General features: G+C 48.1%; 1 protein-coding gene across 1 annotated transcript in view; it reads right to left on the reverse strand.

The window, feature by feature from the left end:
• The window catches only part of FBH1 (F-box DNA helicase 1), a 35,531-nt gene extending 17,108 nt beyond the window's left edge, over nt 1-18,423 (reverse strand). Inside the window, exons 1-12 of the mRNA XM_054399764.1 lie at nt 18,394-18,423; nt 17,611-17,775; nt 15,667-16,220; nt 13,110-13,240; nt 11,697-11,832; nt 11,085-11,269; nt 9,993-10,106; nt 7,025-7,119; nt 5,188-5,356; nt 3,693-3,921; nt 1,489-1,576; nt 7-93 (exon numbers count right to left, since the gene is read on the reverse strand). Of these exons, the coding sequence (XP_054255739.1) occupies nt 7-93; nt 1,489-1,576; nt 3,693-3,921; nt 5,188-5,356; nt 7,025-7,119; nt 9,993-10,106; nt 11,085-11,269; nt 11,697-11,832; nt 13,110-13,240; nt 15,667-16,220; nt 17,611-17,775; nt 18,394-18,406 (1,966 nt within the window). The 5' untranslated portion in view covers nt 18,407-18,423. The remainder of the gene's footprint in view (nt 1-6; nt 94-1,488; nt 1,577-3,692; nt 3,922-5,187; nt 5,357-7,024; nt 7,120-9,992; nt 10,107-11,084; nt 11,270-11,696; nt 11,833-13,109; nt 13,241-15,666; nt 16,221-17,610; nt 17,776-18,393) is intronic.
• Nucleotides 18,424-20,103: the final 1,680 nt, after the last annotated feature.

The raw sequence follows: 20,103 nt of genomic DNA on the forward strand, positions 1-20,103 counted from the left end.
ACTCACCTGGAGTGCAGTCCTGAGCTTCATCAACAAAAATGGCATCATAGCCTGAGAGCTGAGGCTTGCTGAGCTGCCAAAGTTTCAAATACCCTGAGAGAAAGAACAAGGCATGTCAGTGTGAGGGTCATTTTCTCATCATAAACCACCATGATCTTTAAAAGAAGTCCCTTTCTGAATAAATAATAAACATCTCTGTCTTCCCTCTCGTTTGGAAATTCACAGGACATTTGGAGGGATTGCTCCCAGATGTTGTTCTGTCGTGGCTGTATGAAGGATGGAGAAAAATCCCAGTCCCAAACCAACCTGACTGCACAGGAGGAAGGCAGCTAAAACTCTTACTGCACAAAGAAAACGGTAAGGAAGAAAGTTCTCCCCCAACATGAGCTACCTGGGGCACTGTCTGGACACATGCTAAGAAGCAAGAAGAAAGGACACTTTTGTTGCAGAATGCAGTGGTAGGACCAGGAGTAATGATTTCAGACTGCAAGAGTGAAGATTTAGATTAGATACGAGGAAGAAACTCTTTACTGTGAAGGTGGTGAGGCACTGGAACAGGCTGGCCAGAGAATTTGTGGATGCCCCACCCCTGGAGGTGTTCAAAGCTAGGTTGCATAGGTCTTTGGGCAACTTGGTCTAGTTGAATGTGTCCCTCCCCTTGGCAGGGGGTTGGAAATAAATGATCTTTGAGATCCCTTCCAACTCAAACCATTTTGTGATTCTATGACATGCAGAAGTAACAAGAAGCAAGCAACCACTTGCTGTTAGCACTCATTTGCTCACTGTCTCACCCCTTATTTCTACATTTTTTTTGCCAATCACACTCACCTAAATAAGTTCCACCATTTTCTGAGGCCAAACAGGACAAATGAACAAATTTTCAGGTTTTGGGCCTGTTTTGAGCTCCCTGATGAGCTAGTGTCAAGAAAAAGGGAATTTTATATTTTGTGATGCTTGTTTCTGGTGCCCAGACAGAAGCAAATGTGTCCAGAGATGGGCAACAAAGCTGGTGAAGGGTCTGGAGAACAAGTCTTATGAGGAGCAGATGAGGGAACTGGGGCTGTTTAGTCTGGAGAAAAGGACTGGGGGAGTCCTTCTGGCTCTCTACAACTCCCTGAAAGCAGGCTGAAGCCAGGTGGAGGTTGGTCTCTTCTCCCTAGTATCATGTGACAGAACGGCCTGAAATTGTGCCAGGGGAGGTTTAGGATATCGGATATTAGGAAAAATGTCTTTCCTGCAAGAGTGGTCAGGCATTGGAACAGGTTGTCCAGGGAAGTGGTGCAGTCACCATCCCTGGAGCTGTTCAAGGAATGTGTGGATATGGCATTCTGGGACACGGTTCAATGGCCATGGTGGTGTTAGGTTGATGGTTGGACTCCATGATCTTAGAGGTTTTTTCCAACCAAAAGAATTCTAAGAAGTATGAATCAGTTTAGTTTTCTCCTACAGCTCTTTATCCACAGGCATTTCACACCTCTACTCTCTTACCATCACAAGGTAGCTTGTATTTCCTCTCTACATCTCCATTCAGATCCTTCATGTTCCGCCATATCTCTTTTGCCTCTTCCACAATGATCTAGGAGGAGAAAACAGAAGGGTTTGGACAGATTACATCGAGCAGAAAACCACTCCAGCTATAGATCTAGGATCACAGAATGGGTTGGCTTGGAAGGGACCTCTAAGGGTCATCTAGTCCAACCCCCCTGCAGTCTGCAGGGACATCTGCAAATAGAGGAGGTTGGTCAGAGCCCCACACAACCTGACATGGAATGGTTCTAGGAACGAGGTATCTACCACCTCTCTAGGCAACCTGGGACAGGGTCTCACTACCCTCAGTAGTAATAATTTAAGTCTCCCTCTTTTAGTTTAAACCCATCACCCCTTGTCCTATCACAACAGGCCCTCATCAAAAGTCTGTTCCCAGCTTTTATCTCAGCCCCTTTAATTACTGAAAGGCCACCAGAAGATTTCCCTTGTCCTCTCAAGTCTGAACAGCCCCAACTCCTTCAGCCTGTCTTCACAGCAGAGGGCTTCCAGCCCTCCCATCATTGTTGTGGCCTTCTCTGGCCTAACTCCAACAGGTCCATGTCTCTCCTGGCTCTCTTCTGTGTCACCATCAGTTAAGTTCTCCTCAACACAGTCTTTTCCAAATGCAGACCCCTCAAAAGACCATTTCTTTGGCTCAGCAGTTAGCATGGTGTAATCAGTCCAACACCCCCTACATTCTGCACATTAACAGAGACTTTCTGTTGGCTTCTTTAGACAACTTGCAAGGTGCTAAAGGTATCTCATATTTTGAGGATATCACAGAATCCCAGCACTGTTGGGGTTGGAAGGGCCCTTTGGAGATTCATCCAGTCCAACCCGACTGCTAAAGCAGAGTCACCCACAGCAGGTTGCCCAGGATCACAATGGCCAGGTGGGGCTGGAATCTCTCCAGTGAAGGAGACTCTGCAACCTCTCTGGGCAGCCTGCTCCAGGGCTCCAGCACCCTCACAGCACAGAATTTTCTCCTCACGTTCAGATGGAACCTGGGTTCCAGTTCGGTGCCCCTTGCCCCTTGCCCTGTCACCGGGCACTGCTGAAAAGTAGGTGTGTTCATCCTGCTTTAGCAGGGGGGTTGGACTAGATGATCTCCAGAGGTCCCTTCCAGTCCCCATCATGCTGGGATCTGTGAGGGGGTAAATGAGAATTTTGGGGGTTGGCTCTGCCTGTCACAATGCCTACAGAAATGTTTCTTGTCTTTACACCTTAGATCACAACACTGTTCAGGCACCAATAACATGCAGCCTCTTCTCTGTTTTCCTTGCAGGCAAGAAACATCTGCACTGAGCAGAGACAGTGACAATCTGAGCAGACAGTGACCATTTGAGCAGAGACAGTGACCACCTCCTCTCTAGAAACCAGCTGGCTGAACAGGGAGAACAAACAGGTCCCAGTTCCTTTGGATTTGTCACCAGAATCAAAAATCCTATTTTGACAGTCAGCTCTTACAGATGAAGCACAAATACCAATGACCTATGGATGTGGTGCCGAGGGCCATGGTTTAGTGGTGGACTTGGCCTTGCTGGGTTAATCATTGGACTTGATGACCTTAAAGGGCTGTTCCAACCAGAATGATTCTGTGATTTATGTGGGATGACTACAGCCCCTCTGTATCTTGCAGCCCAAGCCTTGCTACACATGCCCATCCCTGGAGGGTGTTCAGTGCTGTGTAAGTGGGGTGAGGGGAGACCTCATCACTCTCTACAGCTACCTGAAGGGAGGTTGGAGCAAGGAGGGGCCCAGCCTCTTCTCCTTGGTGGCAAGTGACAAGACAAGAGGAAATGATTTCAGGCTGTGCCAGGGGAGGTTTGGAGTGGATGTTAGGAAATCTCTCTTCACTGAAAGTTTTCAAACATTGGAATGGGCTGCCCAGGGCAGTGGTGGGGTCACCATCCCTCTGGAGGTGTTCAAGCAACGTGCAGACCTGGCGCTTAGGGACATTGTTTAGTGTCAACCCTTCAGTGCTGGGTCAAAGCTTAGACTGGATGATCTTGAAGGTCTCTTCTAATCAGATATATTCTGTGATTCTGGTGCTGAGGGACATGGTGGACTTGGCAGTGCTGGATTAATGGTTGGACTCAATCTTACAGGTCTCTTCCAACCAAAATGCTTCTGTGACTGGAGGAGGCTACATGTCAGATACTCACTTTCTTTTCTTGTGGACTGACTTGATTCATGTTGCCATGAGTATTTTTGAACCAAACAGGAGTGTGCTCTTCACAGATCTCTTCATCTGTAGAAGCAAAAAAGTTTTCAAGGGTCTTGGAGACTGTTTTTGCTCTTATGAAGAGAGACTGTCCCTCACGGTGCTGGATGAGGAAACTGATGGAGTAGACAGACATCTTGGAGAAGTTCAGTTTGCCTTTTTCTTTATACCTGTGCCACAAAAACAAGACAGACATGTTGAAACACACATGAAAAGCAAACTGGAAGAGCATGCTCACTTTTGTTTCTCTTCACACTAACACTTCACAGAATCACAGGTTGGAAGGGACCTCAAGAGATCATCAGGTCCAACCCCCTGCCAAAGCAGGATCACTTAGAGCAGTCTGCACAGGAACGCATCCAGGTGGGTTTTGAAAGTGTCCAGAGAAGGAGACTCCACATCCTCTCTGGGCAGCCTCTTCCAGTGCTCTACCACCCTCACTGTAAAGAAGCTTCTTCTCATGTTGCAGTGAAACCTTCTATGTTCAAGCTTGAACCTGTTTCTTGTCTTATTGGTACAAACCACTGAAGAGATTGGCCCCAGAAGATCTGTTTCATACACTCACTTTGACCTAGTAATGGAGTATCTTTCCAATCTGCCCAGATTGCTCCTGGTGGAAGCACAAACTTGTTCATTTTGTAGATTTTATAGAGGAAGGGGTGAGTCAGAGACTGTCCCACCCTTCCCCCCTGCAATGACAGATTGTTTTCAAAGCCACATATGAGTGAAGTGATTGTCCCCCTGTACTCACTCAGTACTGGTGAGGCCCCTCTCTAATCCTGGATTGAGTTTCATCGCCCCCCCCACCCCCCAAAAAAGGACATTTAGCTGCTGGAACAGGTCCAAAGAAGGGCAGCAAGGCTGGTGATGGCTCTAGAGCACAAGTCTTGGGAGGAGTGGCTGATCAAGTTCAGCCATTAAACCAGCATTGCTAAGTGACCACTAAACCGTGCCCCTCAGCACCACATCTACATGGTTTTGAAAGCCCCATCCCGGGATGGGGACTCCACCCCTACCCTGGGCAACAGGTTCCAGGCCTTGACATCCTTTCTGGGGAAGAAATTGTTCCTTATGTCCAACCTAAACTTTCCCTGGTACAACCTGAGGTCATTTTCTCTTCTCCTATCACTTGTTCCTTGGGAAAAGACTGACCCTCAGCTGGCTCCAAGCTCCTTTCAGAGAGCTGCAGAGAGCCAGAAGGTCTCCCCTTAGCCTCCTTTCCTCCAGGCTGAACAACCCCAGTTCCCTCAGCTGCTCCTCACAAGACCTTTGCTCCAGATCCTTCACCATCTTTGTTGCCCTTCTTTGGGCATGCTCCAGTATCTCAATGTCCTTGTAATCCTGGAGGCTTACTTCAAACTCAGCCTTTCCCTTCCTGCCATGCCTTTTCCCTGCTCCAGTGCCCTTTGAAGAAGGAATCTAAAATCCCCACTCACTGTTTGCCAACGCTTCCATATGCTAACGAGTGGAAAGTCTTGCAGGTAACATTTCTGGGGAAGATGCTTTTCCCTCTGTCTGCAGCAGCTTTGTTAAAGGTCACATAAAGGAAATTGAGATCAGCAAACTTCTCTGCATACTTGACCAAGGTTGAGGTCTTCCCTGTACCTGAAGAACAGAAGAAAGTAGATAATAAAGCATCCAGAGTCAGGGATGAATGAATCCACACACTTCTCATCAGCTTTATCTTCCTCCTCCTGCTGTCCTAAATGCACAGCAGGACTACTTGCAGCTAATGGGAATTTATTTCCCTGACTCAAGTGGAGTCAGCAGAAGCTGTGGAGCAAGGCAGCTTTGAAAAATTGCAGTCTGCAGCCTAAAAGTTGTACCCAAAAAAAAAATTTTATCACCCAATATTCTCAGAGTCTGAGCATACATGAAGGTTCTGGTTCTCTTGATAAGACAGCCTGGTCAATGAAATGTTAAAATTGCTCTTTTGAATGACTCATGAGCTCATTTCCTTGCAAGAGCTCCCACTGTTCTTCACTCCAGTTTGCTGCAGGACAGCACTGTCCACACCTCACAGTTGCTTCACTTGTGGAGTACCAATCACAACAGAAACCTGAGACAAAAAAAAGCCCTGCACGTTTCCATCTTTGCCCCTTTTCATATCCTCAGTGATGACACAGTATTAGCAAACTTTGCCACCTTGCTCTTCACCCTCCTCCCAAATGACTCATGAATGTTGGACAAAGCAGGTCATAGAATCATAGAATGGTCTGAGTTGGAAGGGATCTTAAAGATCATCTAGTTCAAATCACACCCTCCACTAGACCAATTTGCTCAAGGCCTCCTCCAACCTGGCCTTGAACACCTCCAGGAAAGGGGCATCCACAACCTCCCTGGGTAACCTGTTCCAGTGTCTCACCACCCTCACTGTAGAGAATGTCTTCCTAATCTCCAGCCTAAATCTCCCCTCTTCCAGCTTCAATCCATTCCCTCTCATCCTATCACAAGCCCCCTGTGCTCCCACCAGGCATCTTCACAGGATTCCAGTGGTTACCACCCTCCATGCAGAAAAATCAATCATCTGCTCCTACTTTTTCCTCCTAGCTTTTATCCAACCATGCATCCATGAAGGTCTTATCATTTTGCCTGCTATGGTGTGTTGACCCTGGCTGGATGCTGGCTCCCACCAGAGCTGCTCTATCACTCTTCTCCTCAACTGGACAGGGGAGTTCATTAGTGGTCCCTTTTGTGTCATTTGGACACAGTGACTTTGTAACAGACGTAGGATGAGTGGCTTCTCTAAGTGGTTCTGAGCTGTACCTATCCTTTTGAAGCTCTGCTCTGGCAGAGAGATTAGACCTGAGCTCCCAGTGTGGTGTCTTTAAAGGAAACTCCTTTTTAAACAGGCTCTCTCAGTTAGCTGCAATTCCCATTTTCAAAACAGTGTTCAAGTGAAGTTTTCTTGGCTTGTGTTGCTCCTACATGGATGCTACATCTACAGGAGCAAAAGCAACTCTGTCTAGTGACCTGTGGACAATAACACTGCAAAACAGAGTCAGAGTTACTTCTCTCCTGGCTGCTGACCTGGGAAGTCATCCACAGTGCTCAAACACTTAGTTCAGCAATGTGCCTCAGTGTGATGTTTTATCCAGCCTGCAACCAGTAACCACAACCCTGCTTCCTATTCCTCTACAAAAGCTCTTTGGTATTGATTAAAAGTGAGGTTGAGCCACCTGGCATCTATGGTTCCTGAGACAGAAGCAGGGAGGGATGGAGCAGAATCTGAGGTTGTGTGTTCACTCTTAAAACATATTTTTTGGCTCTTACCTGCAAATGCCATAATTTTCACTATCTGATCAGGCTCAATTTTGTGATTCAAAATCCTTTGCTGTTCAGGGGTCAGCTTTATTTCAGGACAGCTCCTAAAACCCCAGAAACAAACAAACAAACAAGGGGTGGGGAAAGGAATTAAGAAACTAAATCTTCCTGCATTAAACAGATCAATTAACTGAAGAAAGAAACCAATGATTGATCCCATCCCAAAACCAGGGAGATGCTAATAGATCTCCTTGGTTATTGTAAAGATGAGAAAAGGAGACAAAAAGGAAAGATTTGAGATAGCAAAGATGAAAGCAAACCTTGGGGAAGGTTATAGAGGACCTTCTCAAGGGTCCTACAGCAAAATGAATTTGGCATCCAAATGAATTTAGAGCTGGTTCCTTAGGGTTATTAGAAGCAAACACTGACTTGGGCTTGGGGTGGTTTTAGCCTTTGAGAGCATGGACCTTAAATTGCTCTTTGATTTCTCAGCATGCAGGACAGACCAATTATCCCCACCTCTCAGTGGAGCTGAAAGCTTTGATTAATATTAAGGAAGGCATTCAGTGCTTCTGGAGTGCAATTGTTTTATTCATAAGGGTCTGAAACCTGTAATCAGCCAACAGTGTGAATCACCTCTTCACAGAGGGTCCTCCTCAATGCCATGAAAGCCTTCTTTAAGCATCCTTGACATCTCACAGCTGGCAGTCATATGGCTGCCCCCAGGGTGTGTCTTTTAGTGAACAAGCAAAATCTACTCAGAAAAAGAGACTTGAAATGCAGTGGCAGAATGAAAGGGCTGGAAAACAAGAAGCACTGAAACCTAATACCTATTTACATCCAATTTATTTTTATTGTTACAAGCTCTCTCACATGGATTATCAGTGATTTTAGTGGATTTGTCTTTGCTAGACCTCTGTGATGGATCAAAGCATTTCTATTGCCAAGGATGTGGAAACTAAGTGACTCAACCCAGGGTAACTGCAGCAGAAGGGGAGCCAAGCCTGGATCTCCACAGGCCAAGGAAGTGTTTCACTCATTACTGTCCTTCCTTGATACAGAATCACAGAATGGTTTGGAAGGGATATTTAAAGGTCACCTAGCCCACCTCCCTGCAGTCAGCAGGGACACCTGCAGCTAGAGCAGATTGCTCAGAACCCCAAACAACCTGATCTGGAATGGTACCAGGGGCAGCTACCATTTCTCTGGGCAACCTGGGACAGGGTCTCACCACCCTCACAATGACGAGTTTCCTTCCTTCTCTCCTGTCTAAATCTCCTTGTTTTAGTCTCAAGCCATCACCCCTTGTCCTGTCACAACAGGCCCTGCTAAGAAGTCTGTCCCCAGCTTCCTGACCAGAAACACTGAAAGGCCTTCAGAAGGTCTGCCTGGAGCTCTCTTCTACAGGCTGAACAACTCCAGTTCTCTCATCCTGACCTCACAGCAGAGGGCTTCCAGCTCTCCCATCATTTCTGTGGCCTCCTCTGGCCCCACTCCCACAGCTCCATGTCTGTCCTGTGCTGAGGACTGCAGAGCTGGCCCCAGCACTGCAGGTGGAGTCTCAGCAGAGAGGAAAAGAATCACCTAGGCAGCAAGATAGCAACCAACACTAATTTGGAACAGCCAGATCTAACAGTTAATATATAACAGCTGTCCACAAGATCCAGCAAACAGGAGCTAAATCCATGTCCTGCAGCTGGTATGTTGTTTCCTCTCTCACATGGACAGAGAGCAGTGTCCATAAACAGACACATTGTCTGTGCTACAGTGACATCACTATCAAGATAACCCCCTTTGAGCTGACTGCAGCTTGTGATTCTAGAGGGACCTCAGTTAAAATCCAAGCAGAAACTCTCCCCCACTTCCAGAGATTCTGATCCATAGGGAAAGTTGGGATTTGGGAGGGTATTTCACAGTATCACAGAATGGTAGGGGTTGGAAGGGACCTCTGGAGATCATTGAGTCCAACCCCCCTGACAAAGCAGGATCACCTTGGGCAGGTCACACAGGAGGGCATCCAGATGGGTTCTGAAAGTCTCTCAGAGAAGGAGACTCCACAACCTCTCTGGGCAGCCTGCTCCAGGGCTCCAGCAGCCTTACAGTAAAGAAGTCTTTCCTCACCTTGAGATGGAACTTCCTCTGTTCCAGTTTGTATTGTGCCCCCTGTCCTATCACAGGACACCCCTGAAAAGAGCCTGGCCCCTTCTTCTTGACACCCACCCCTCAGATGTTTATAAACATTAACAAGATCTCCTCCCAGGCTTCTTTTTTCCAGCCCCAGGTCTCTCAGCCTTTCCTCAGGGAGATGTTCCAGTCCCTTCATCATCCTCACAACCTCCATTGACCACTCTCCAGTATATCTCTGTCCCTCTTGAACTGGGGAGCCCAGAGCTGGACACAATACTCTAGATATGATCTCACCAAGGCAGATTAAAGGGGGAGAAGAACCTCCCTTGACCTACTGGCCACAATTTTTGGGTGATTTGGGCTCTGAAATTTTATTGGCTGTTAAACTGGAGCACACTGGACTGTGTTCCACTCAGACACTGATCCATCAGGGAACGAGTTTTAAATTCAGTCAGTGCTTGGTAATTTAATTTTAACTGATTAAGGCCTGATTCTGGCTTTCCTGAGAATTTAGGGAGAAGTTGGCAAAGAGCAGGTTCAGCATCATTATGAGTCTTGGCAACCAGTTCCTGTCAAAGTGTTTGCTCTACCTCCAAGGTTCAGCACTCCACCAGAGTCCTTCACACAGAAACCCAGCATCATGGGGGTTGGAAGGGACCTCTGGAGATCATCCAGTCCAACCCCTCTGCTAAAGCAGGGTCACCCAGAGCAGGTTGCCCAGGATTACAATATCCAGATGGGTTTGGAACCTCTCCAGAGAAGGAGACTCCACAACCTCTCTGTGCAGCCTGCTCCAGAGCTCCATCACCCTCACAGGAAAAACGTTTTGGATCATCTTTAACAGCATTACCCAGACCACAAGTCTTGTCTGCAGTGTGAAATCATTGTATCTTCTTCTGCTGTCTTCATAGGTGCAGAAGAATTTTCCATCAGATACAAGCAGTAGAAAATATTGTAATGGATCCTGGTGGGAGGACAAAAGAGACTATCAGTGAGAAATTACCAATAACAAATTAAACATCTGCAGCCACCTAAAAGAATCCTAGAATCATAAAACACCAGGTTGGAAGAGACCAAGGCCACCATGACACCATGTCGTTCAGCACTGTATCTACCTGGCTTTTAAGTCCCTCCAGGGACAGCAAGTCCACCACATCCCTGGGCAGCCTGGGCCAGTACTTAACCACTTCTTCCAGTGAAGAAGTTTTTTCTAATATCCAACCTAAACCTTCCCTGGGGCAACTTGAGGCCTCTTCCTCTTGTCCTATCACTTGTTCTTTGGGAGAAGAGACCAACCCCGACCTCATTCCAACCTCCTTTTAGGGAGCTGTAGAGAGCCAGGTCTCCCCTCAGCTTCCTTTTCTCCAGCCTCAACAACCCCAGTTCCCTCAGCCACTCCCCACCAGACCTGTTCTCCAGACCCTTCAGCAGCTTTGTTGCTTTTTCCTGGACTCACTCCAGCCCCTCAATGTCCTTCTTGGAGCGAGGGGCTCAAAACTGAAGCCAGGGATTTGCAGTATGGCCTCACTAGTGCCCAGGCCAGCAGGACCAGGGACAATCCCTGCCCTGGCCCTGCTGGCCACACTATTGCTGACTCAAGCTGGATGCTCATGGCTGCCTTGGCCACCTAAGCCCACACTGGCTTATCTTCACCTCCAAGTGTTCCTCATCTGGACAGTTTCAAGCCACTCTGTTCCAAGCATGAAGCATTCCTGGGGCTGTTGTGACCCAAGTGCAGGACCCAGCACTTGGCCTTGTTGAACTTCATCCCACTGGCCTCAGCCCATTGACCCAGCCTGCCCAGATCCCTCTGTAAAGCCTCCCAACCCTCCAGCAGATCAACACTCATGCCTGACTTGGTGTCATCTGTAAACTGAGTGAGGGTGCCTCCATCCCCCTGCCTGTCACTGTGGCTAGAAGGAGGCATCTCCCCACTCCTCACCTGTTGGTGATGGCAATGTTCCTGTCTCTCATGGCATACAGCAGCGTCGCCATGCAGTAAAGCACCTCGGTCACCTCCACAACAGAGAGGGGACAGCAGGGTCTCTGCAGACATGCCATCAGCTTTTGGATGTCCCTGACACTGTCAGAGAAAAGCACCATGACTGCAATCATGGCCCACATGTTCTCCTGAGGGTAGAAGCAACAAGAAGGCAGAGTGAGCAAATTGCTTTGAGCCTTTAGGAGCAGGGAAGCTCTGCTTCAAGAATCACAGAATGGTTTGGGTTGGAAGGGACCTTTGAAAGTCCAACCCACCTGCAGTGAGCAGGGACAGCCTCAACTAGATCAAGTTGCTCAGATCCCAGGTCAACCTGACCTGGAATGTTTCCAGGGATGGGGCATCTACCACCTCTGAGCAACCTGTCCAGTTTCAGTTTCACCACTGAAAACACTTAATCGATGGTGAAGAGTTCAACCCTCTTCAGTCACCCTGAATAGCAACAAATAACATCCCAAAGGGAAAACCTTTAGCTGCAAGATTGCAGGTAAGACTTCAAAGCACCAGCAGATGTTCAACCAGTTCAAAAAAGCAGTTAACAACTGTTCAGCCTACCTCTGTCCCACTCTGTAAATGTGGCAGTTTGCTGACAACACAGATTTCAGCCTTTGAGAAGAGGTGGTGACTCCTCAAACACTGCAGAACTGCACTGGGATTTACCTTCCGTCCAGTAAACATGGTAGACACATACCTACACAGAACAGGAACAGCAGCAGTTGCAAAGAAGCCTTATCAAGTGAATTTTCTCTCCAAATAAATAATGTCTTCACCAAAGCACCACCAGGCTGCAGCACTCCTTGCTGTGTGCTCCAGAGATTTCAAATGCCTTCGGCAGGGAGACTGCAAGATGCTGAACTCGGATTTCCAACCTGGTCTTGTGCCAAAAGCCATCTAGACAAGCAATTCCCAGTTCTCTTACACAGCTGTGTGCTTAAATACTTTGATGCAACAAGCCATTAGCCTGCAAGGTCCTTCTGGCTGTCTCAGAGCTCAGCTGAAGTCTGAGCATCTCCAAGGATGGGGATTACTCACCTCTCTGGGACAGATTTTGACCAATCTCCTAACATCTAACTGAATTTCCTATGTTGGAATTTGTGCCCATTGCCTCTTGTCCTCTCACTGTGCACCTCCAAGAAGAGTTTATCATCATGTACTCTACAGCCCCTCCTTAGGCAGGGGAAGACAGCAATGAAATACCCTTTCACCTTCTCCAGATTTCATTCTCTACGTTCATCCTCGGTTTGAGTCCTGGGTTCAGTTTTTGGCTCCTCACTCCAAAAGGACATTGAGGTGCTGGAGCACATCCAGAGAAGGGCAACAAAGCTGGGGAAGGGTCTGGAGCATAGGTCTTGTGAGGAGCAGCTGAGGGACCTGGGGTTGTTCATCCTTGAGAAAAGGAGGCTGAGGGGAGACTTTCCCCTGAAAGGAGGTTGAAATGAAGTGAGAGTTGGTCTCTTCTCCCAGATAACAAACGATATGACAAACAGAAATGGCTTCAAGTTGCACCAGGGGAGGTTTAGGTTGGACATGAGGAACAATTTCTCTCTCAGAAGGATCGTTAAGGCCTGGAACAGGCTGGCCAGGGCAGTGGTGGAGTCTCCACCCCTAGACACATATCAAAGTCTTGCAGATGTGGTGCTGAGGGCCATCATGTAATGGTGGAGTTGGCTGTCCTGGGTTAATGGTTGCACTTGACGACATTAAAGGTCTTTTCCACCCTAAATGATTCCATGATCACATGCTCCAAATAGAATGAGAGGAAAAGGAAAGGTTTTTACCTATTTCTAGAACCCTGCTGGTGATTTCTACTGCTAAAATAATTGCTCCTTCCTGTATGTATCCTCCCCCCTGTTTAGAAGACAAACCCATTTTTCACTGGGCAATTCACAGGATAAAATGGAAGAAGATCCAAAGCAAGGAAGGTCTGAGGCTCTACAGGCACAAAATCAAGTGCTGAGGTGGACTCACCTGATCAGCCCCAAGATACATTCTTTGTTCTCCTTTGTGATGGCAAAATCCCTCAAGATGATTTCAACTCTGTGCAAGGCTGTGCCCTCCTTCATCAGGTACTTGTGGTACAGCTTCTTCCAAGGAATGAACTGGAATGTGAAGCACATGCCACCATCTTTCACCTCACAGCACTGCAAACCACCTTTCTTCTGGCAATAAGCTAATCAAAGGGATTTCCAAAGCAGACCTGGACTTCAAAAAGTCCCTCTAGTTTGATGGAAACAGGTACCTAAGCAGGAGATGAGGAAGGCAAGAGGAAAAAAAAAAAAAAAAAAAAAAAAGAAAAGGAGGGAAGAGAGGCAAGTTTGCTCCTCACAGCCTGCAAACATGTCTGTAAGTATTCATCTTTTCCTAGAACGATGGGAACAAGCTGGTACAGGATGAGTTTCAAACACCAAAGCATTGAGGAATGGGGACTTCTTCAGCACTATCAGACAGATCTGCTCTAGTGGGGGCTGAGTGCTTAAAATCCCTGTGCCTTTAAGGGTGCTGCAGCCTTGGAGCAGGCTGCCCAGACAGCTTGTGGAGTCTCCTTCTCTGGAGGCTTTCAAGATCCATCTGGATGCCTTCCTGTGTGACCTGCTCTAGGTGATCCTGCTTTGGCAGAGGGGTTGGACTTGATGATCTTCAGAGGTCCCTTCCAACCCCTACCAGTATACGAAAAGAAAAGGGTAATGAAGCTGCTGAAGGGTCTGGATCACAAGTCTGTGAGGAGCAGCTAAGTGACCTGGGGTTGGTTCAGCCTGGAGAAAAGGAGGCTGAAGGGAGACCTGGCTCTCTACAACTCCCTGAAAGAGGGCTTGAGTCAGGTGGTAGTCAATCTCTTCTCCCAAGGAAGAAGTGATAGGACAAGAGGAAATGGCCTCAAGTTGCAGCAGGGGAGGTTTAGGTCAGACATGAAGAACAATTTCTTCTCCAAGCGGGTAGTCAAAGCCTGAACCAGGCTGCTCAGGACAGTGGTGGAGTCCCCATCTCTGGAGGTGTTTAAAACCTGTGGAGATGTGGTGCTGAGGGACACAGTTTAATGGTGACCTGGCAGTGCTGGGTTAATGTTTGGATTTGATGATGGAGATCTTTTCCAATCTTAATGATTCTGTGATTCTCTGAATTTCTATGGATCTCTGCAGCTCCTCAAAGCATGCACACTGTGCTGATAAAGCAGAGTGCAGGACACCTTCTGCACCCAGCTCGGCCTCTGCCACCCAAATTTATCGGAAAGGCATGAGCAAGAACTTGGAACCTCACAAAAATGTGAGGTGTGATCAATCCCTCCTCCTTCTGAGATGGCCTCTTTCTTCAAGCTGAGTGTTTCCAGCATGAACAGCAAGCAAGTCTAGCAGTGCCAGCAGTCTCCAAGCCAACTTTAATTGAACTGCAGAGATCCTGGCTGTGGCCAGAGGGTTCACAACTGTTTGTGTTGCGAGGGCTTTGGCCACAGATGAACCAAGTTCCATAAAAACAGAGTTAAAGGTCTTCACTCTAAACCTGTCTGACTGCAGGAGGCACTACATGCAGACAGGCTGGAGGACAGTGACGTACACTGGTCATGAGAGGACACTGCCCAGCCTGGCAGCCAGAACTTAGTGCATGATCCCTGTCAGGAACAAAGCAGCAAGGAAAAGGATGAAAGGGAATTTTGTGGAGTCTTACAGGATGCTCTTTCCATGTCTGGGAAGAATACATCAAGGGAAGTTGCCCCAAAATTGATCTGCTGATATAGGTTGGCAGCTATCAGCAATAGCTTGGCCAGCAGGACTATGGCAGGGATTGTCCTCCTGTACTAGGAACTGGTGAGGCCACACCCCTTGAATCCTGGGCTCATTTTGGGACCCTCACTCTAGGTAGGACATTGGGGTGCTGGAGTGTGTCCAGAGAAGGACAACAAAGATGGTGAAGGGTCTGGAGAATAGATCTTGTAAGGAGCAACTGAGGGAATTGGGGTTCTTCAGCCTGCAGCAAAGGAGGCTGAGGGAAGACCTTCTGGCTCTCTGCAACTTCCTAAAAAGGAGGCTGGAGCCATGTGGGGGTCTGTCTCCTGTCCCAAGGAACAAGCAACAGGACAACAGGAAATGGCCTCAAATTGCACCAGGGGAGATTTAAGTGGGACACGAGGAACAATTTCTTCACAGAAAGGGTTGTCAAGTCCTGACCCAGGCCACCCAGGGCTGTAGGAGAGTCCCTGTCCCTGGAGGGGTTTCAAAGTCATGTAGATGTGGTGCTGAGGGACATAATTTAGAGGTGGACTTGGCAGTGCTGGCTTAATGGTTGGACTTCATGGCCTTAAAGTCTTTTCCAATCTTAATGATTCTATTATTCTGTGATCTGAAGATGCCATAGTGGTTGAAAAAAAACGTGACAAGAGACTTCATATGAAAGGGTGTGGGAATCAGGGAATAATAAAGGGATCTAAAGGAACAAAAAGAGACAGACATGTCATGAATGTTCCTACAGCAACACACAAGAGAAGAGCAGAGCAGCAGGGACAGGCTCAAATGAATCTCACAACATTCCTTACCAGGGGATCGTTGACTATCTTCCTCCAGCAGTGACACACCAGGCTCAGGTTCTGATACAGATCAGTCACTGGTAGGAAAGCAAAGATGTTCCTCAGGACTTCCACAGGCAGCTCATTAATACTTGCCTGAGGCACTTCCCAATTCCGAGTCCCCAGGAGTCCATAATGTGCATCAGGCTCTGGTTCAATGTCCATATCATCAAGTTCCTGCTTGATCTGGCTGCCTTCCTGCTTCACCTGGCTGTGTTCTGGCTGAACCACCATTGGCTTCCCCTCAGGCTCACCCCACAGATCCTGCTCCAGCTTGGGAATACCTGCAAGTGCAGTGGACAGAGGCTGGTCCCTGGGAGCTGATGCAAAGTCCTCATCCTCCTGAAAGGAGGAATCACTGCTCATCTCCCTAGCAGAGGAGACACTGCTGAAGGAATCATCAGGATCAGGGAAGAAGAGGTCCAGTAGTTCTTCTTTGACACTACAGTTCTTTGTCCCACTGGTGCTTACTTGTGTCTGAGAGACCCTGAAGTAATCAGTGATGTTCTTCTGATGACCCCGGCCTGCAGAAAGAGAAAAGCATGAGTGACATCAACAACCACAAAGCACACTGCTCCTCCCTGAGCTAAGGAGACCAGAGGCTGTGTAAGGTGGTAGTTACTTCCTCACAATCTATGAGCTTAAATGGGCCTATAAGAAAGCTAAGGACATGGTTTTAAACACCTCCATGGATGGGCACTCCACCACTGTCCTGGGCAGCCTGGTCCAGGCTTTGACAACCCTTTTGGGGAAGAAATTGTTCATATCCAACCTAAACCTCCCCTGCTGCAACTTGAGGCTGTTCCCTCTTGTCCTGTCACTTGTTCCTTCAGAAGAAAGGCTGACCCCCACCTGGCTCCAGTCTCCTTTTGGGGAGGTAAGAGGCAACTCAAGAACTAAATCAGAAGCAACATCTGCTATTCTTAATGCATTTCATTTCTGGGTGCTCATAGAGGCACAGCTGAAAGAGGTCTGGTTCATAAGATGCTGCATAAAAAAGAACAGCTCCTCTGCCAATGTCCAAAACCAGCACTTGAAGATCTGGATTTTGCTAGCTAGTTAAATATGAGATAGTCAAAGACAGTGCTGATAGGAAAATGGAAATGTATGCCCAGGAGAAGAGCTTGGGACTCTGGTGTCCTGTCCTAACTCACCAGCAGAGGCTGTGAAGTGAGGCTGCTCACACCAAAGTACAGAGGGCTTCCCAAGCCAGCCAGGGAAAAACTGAAATACTGTTAAGCGAAACTTGCAGTGAGGAGCTCAGGACTAACTCTGGATGTTTTTCTTTCCTTTCTACCTATCTTCTCACCCACATGTGTGTTATCACACAGGTTTTGAGGCTGGGCCTTTATGCTTGCACCCTGAGCTATCTGGACACAGTTGCTTCTGCTTCAGTTTGAACCCTAAGCCCTGTCATGTGCAAGTCTTATCAATCCTCAAAAGCCCTCTGAGGCTTTGGCCCTTTCAAAACCCAGGTGGAATCATTGAATGCACTGGGTTGGAAGGGACATCTACAGCTCAGAAGCAGGAGTCACACCACTAATAGTGCCTAATTGCAGTGGCTGTTGTGTTCCTCAGGGAGAACTGCTACTCTCCCCAGGTAGTTTCCAACTGTTTGATGATAAGAGACATGGTGGCATTTATGGTGTGAGGAGAGACCCAACACATAAATTCACTCCCCCAGAGGGATGTGGTCAAGGCACCTCTTTTTCTTGCCACTTGGTTTTGCGGAGGCAGAGGTTAAGTCCAGTTTTGCTCTGCACCACTTGAAAGTGACCCATTTCTTCTCACCTCTCTGGCATCACCATCCAACCAGCGTAAGTTTCATGATGGATTTCACACCGCTCTGGGTGCTACACACCGCATTTCAGCCCCCACACCCCTCAGTCTGCAAAGCATTCAGAGCAAATGTACCTCCTTGACGTCTCTTTTTTCGGTGGGTAGGGTAGAGGCCCCTGTTCACATCTCCTGTACTTTGTCTTTGAGCCAAGGGCTGCGTCAGGGAGGAGGAACCCTCCATGCTTTGTGCCAGAGCTTCGCAGGCATCGGCCGTGAGGTGTCTTCTCTTGAATCCCTTCACTGCTTTGCCAAGATGCAAAAGAAAGCCCCCCCAAAACAACCTGTTAGCAAACAGCAAGATAGAGCCCATGCCTTCAACCCTGACACAAGCATAGAGTTTCTCTTCAGACAGTTTCTAGGCTAGCCCCAGGGTTTCAACCAGGAGTTTTTCCACATATATCAGAGCAGAACCTTGTACAATGCTCTGGTGAGCTGCTAAGGACAATGCATCCTGCCCTGCAACAGAAGCTTCACCCCCAAATCCCCACTCTTACGTTGTACAAGGCTTTGGAACAAAATAGAACCACCTAAAACCAGAATCCATGAAAGTTCTATAACTTTCTTCACATGCCTACAACATGGAGGAAGCCAATAAAAGCATTGGTGGAAATGCAAAGTATCACAAGGAAGCCTGATGAGACTGAACTGAGCAATCCCATGTGAGACGTGGCAACAATTAACCCAGGGAAAGGTCAAAGTCAGTGCTAAAAACTGAAACTTGAGCTTCCTGCCAACAGATACAAGCTGGGATCCTCCACCATGGAGGAAACAGCTCTTCCCCTCCTCCTCCCAGCTCCACCTCCCCGAGAAGAGCAAGTCAGAAGCAGCACAAATCTAAAGAGTGAAGGAAAATCTTACTTGAGAGCTCCATCAGCTCCTCTCCTTCATCCGTGGGTCAACCAGCAGAAAAAAAAAAAATGCACAAAGAATACAACTTGTTCCAACTCAAAATGCTCCCAAGAAACCCCAAAACCACAGCATAGGATGAACATCCACCAGATGAAATGATCAGCGCAAACCACTCCTGTACTTGTCAGTTTTACTTTCTCAGTCCACTTCTGGGGAAAACAAACTCATCTAGTAAGTTTCTGGCAGCACCAAAATCCACTGATCGATCTCCTACAGCAGGATCCAAGGGTCAGTTGGCTCCCTTAGGCTGCTTCCTCATTTTCATCCACGTCGACTAGAAAAGCTGCTGGGGTAGGCTGCTTCCTAATGTCAAATGAGGGAAGCAGAAACAAAAATGGGATGCAAACCAGTGCTGCAGCACTTGGAGACGTGCGTTAATAGTGACCTGGCAGACCAGATGATCATAGAATTGCTTTGGTCAGAAGAGACCTTAGAGATCATTTACTCCAACCTCCCCACCATGGGCAGGGACCCCTTCAAGTACATTCTCAAAGTCCCATCCAACCTGGCCTTGAACATTCCCAGGGAGGAGACATCCACAGCCTCCCTGGGCAACCTATTCAAGTCCCACCGTCCTCATACTGAAGAGCTTCTTCCTAAGATCCAGTCTAAACCTACACTCCCCGAGCTTCAAACCATTCGGCTTTTTCCTACTGCTAGACACCCTTAAGAAGAGGCCCTCTCTAGCCTTCCTGTAGGTTCCCTTCAGCTATTTTAAGGCAGCTGTAAGGTCCCCCAGGAATCTTTTCTAGGCTGAACAAGCCCGGCTCCCTCAGCCTATCCTCAGTGGAGGCCACAAAGATGATCACAGGGCTGAAGCACCTCCCCTGTGGGGACAGGCTGAGAGTTGGGGTTGTTCAGCCTGGAGAAGGCTCTAGGGAGACCTTCTCATGGCCTTCCAGTACCTGAAAGGGGACTACAGCAGAGCTGGGGAGGGACTTTTTACAAGGGCTTGTAGTGATAGGACAAGGCAGAGTGGACTGAAGTTGGAAGAGGGGAGATTTACATTGGAGATTAGGAAGAAACTCTTTCCAGTGAGGGTGGTCAGACACCACCTCTTGACCTACTCACCACACCCCTTCTAATACACCCCAGAATGGCACTGGCCTTCTTGGCCACAAGTGCACATTGCTGGTTCATGGTCAAAACCTTTCCAACCTTACACCCCTCATCATGGTGGCTGCACAAGGAGGCTCTTGGCATCTCAGAGCCCCTCCAGTGCTACCCCACACTGTCCGAGAACAATCTCCCCCACTGCCTGCTCCTGCCCCAGACCTACTGCCTCCATAGCCTTGGACCTTTCTCTTCCTCTGTGTCCCACATTGTCAAAGCTTCTTCATTGCCATAGGCCCCCATCGAATGCCAATGGTCTCCCCATTGCCAAAGCCCCCACATTTCCAAGGGTCCCCTCATTACCAAGGCCACTTTAACGTCTAGAATGCCCCCAATTCCAAGAAGCCTCCCCAACTGGAAGAGGTGCCCCCATTACTAAGCCCCCTCTCATTGCCAAGGCCCCCCCACCAGTGCTAAGAATCCCTCCATTAACAGGGTGCCCCCACAGCTACCAAGCCCCCTCCATTACCAAGAGTCCCCTCCAACACAAAAGAGCCCTCCCATTCGTAAGCCCCCTGCACCACCAAGCCCCCCCCCCCCCAGCTG

The sequence above is a fragment of the Indicator indicator genome, chromosome 3 (genome assembly GCF_027791375.1).
Source record: "Indicator indicator isolate 239-I01 chromosome 3, UM_Iind_1.1, whole genome shotgun sequence".
Lineage (NCBI taxonomy): Eukaryota > Metazoa > Chordata > Aves > Piciformes > Indicatoridae > Indicator > Indicator indicator.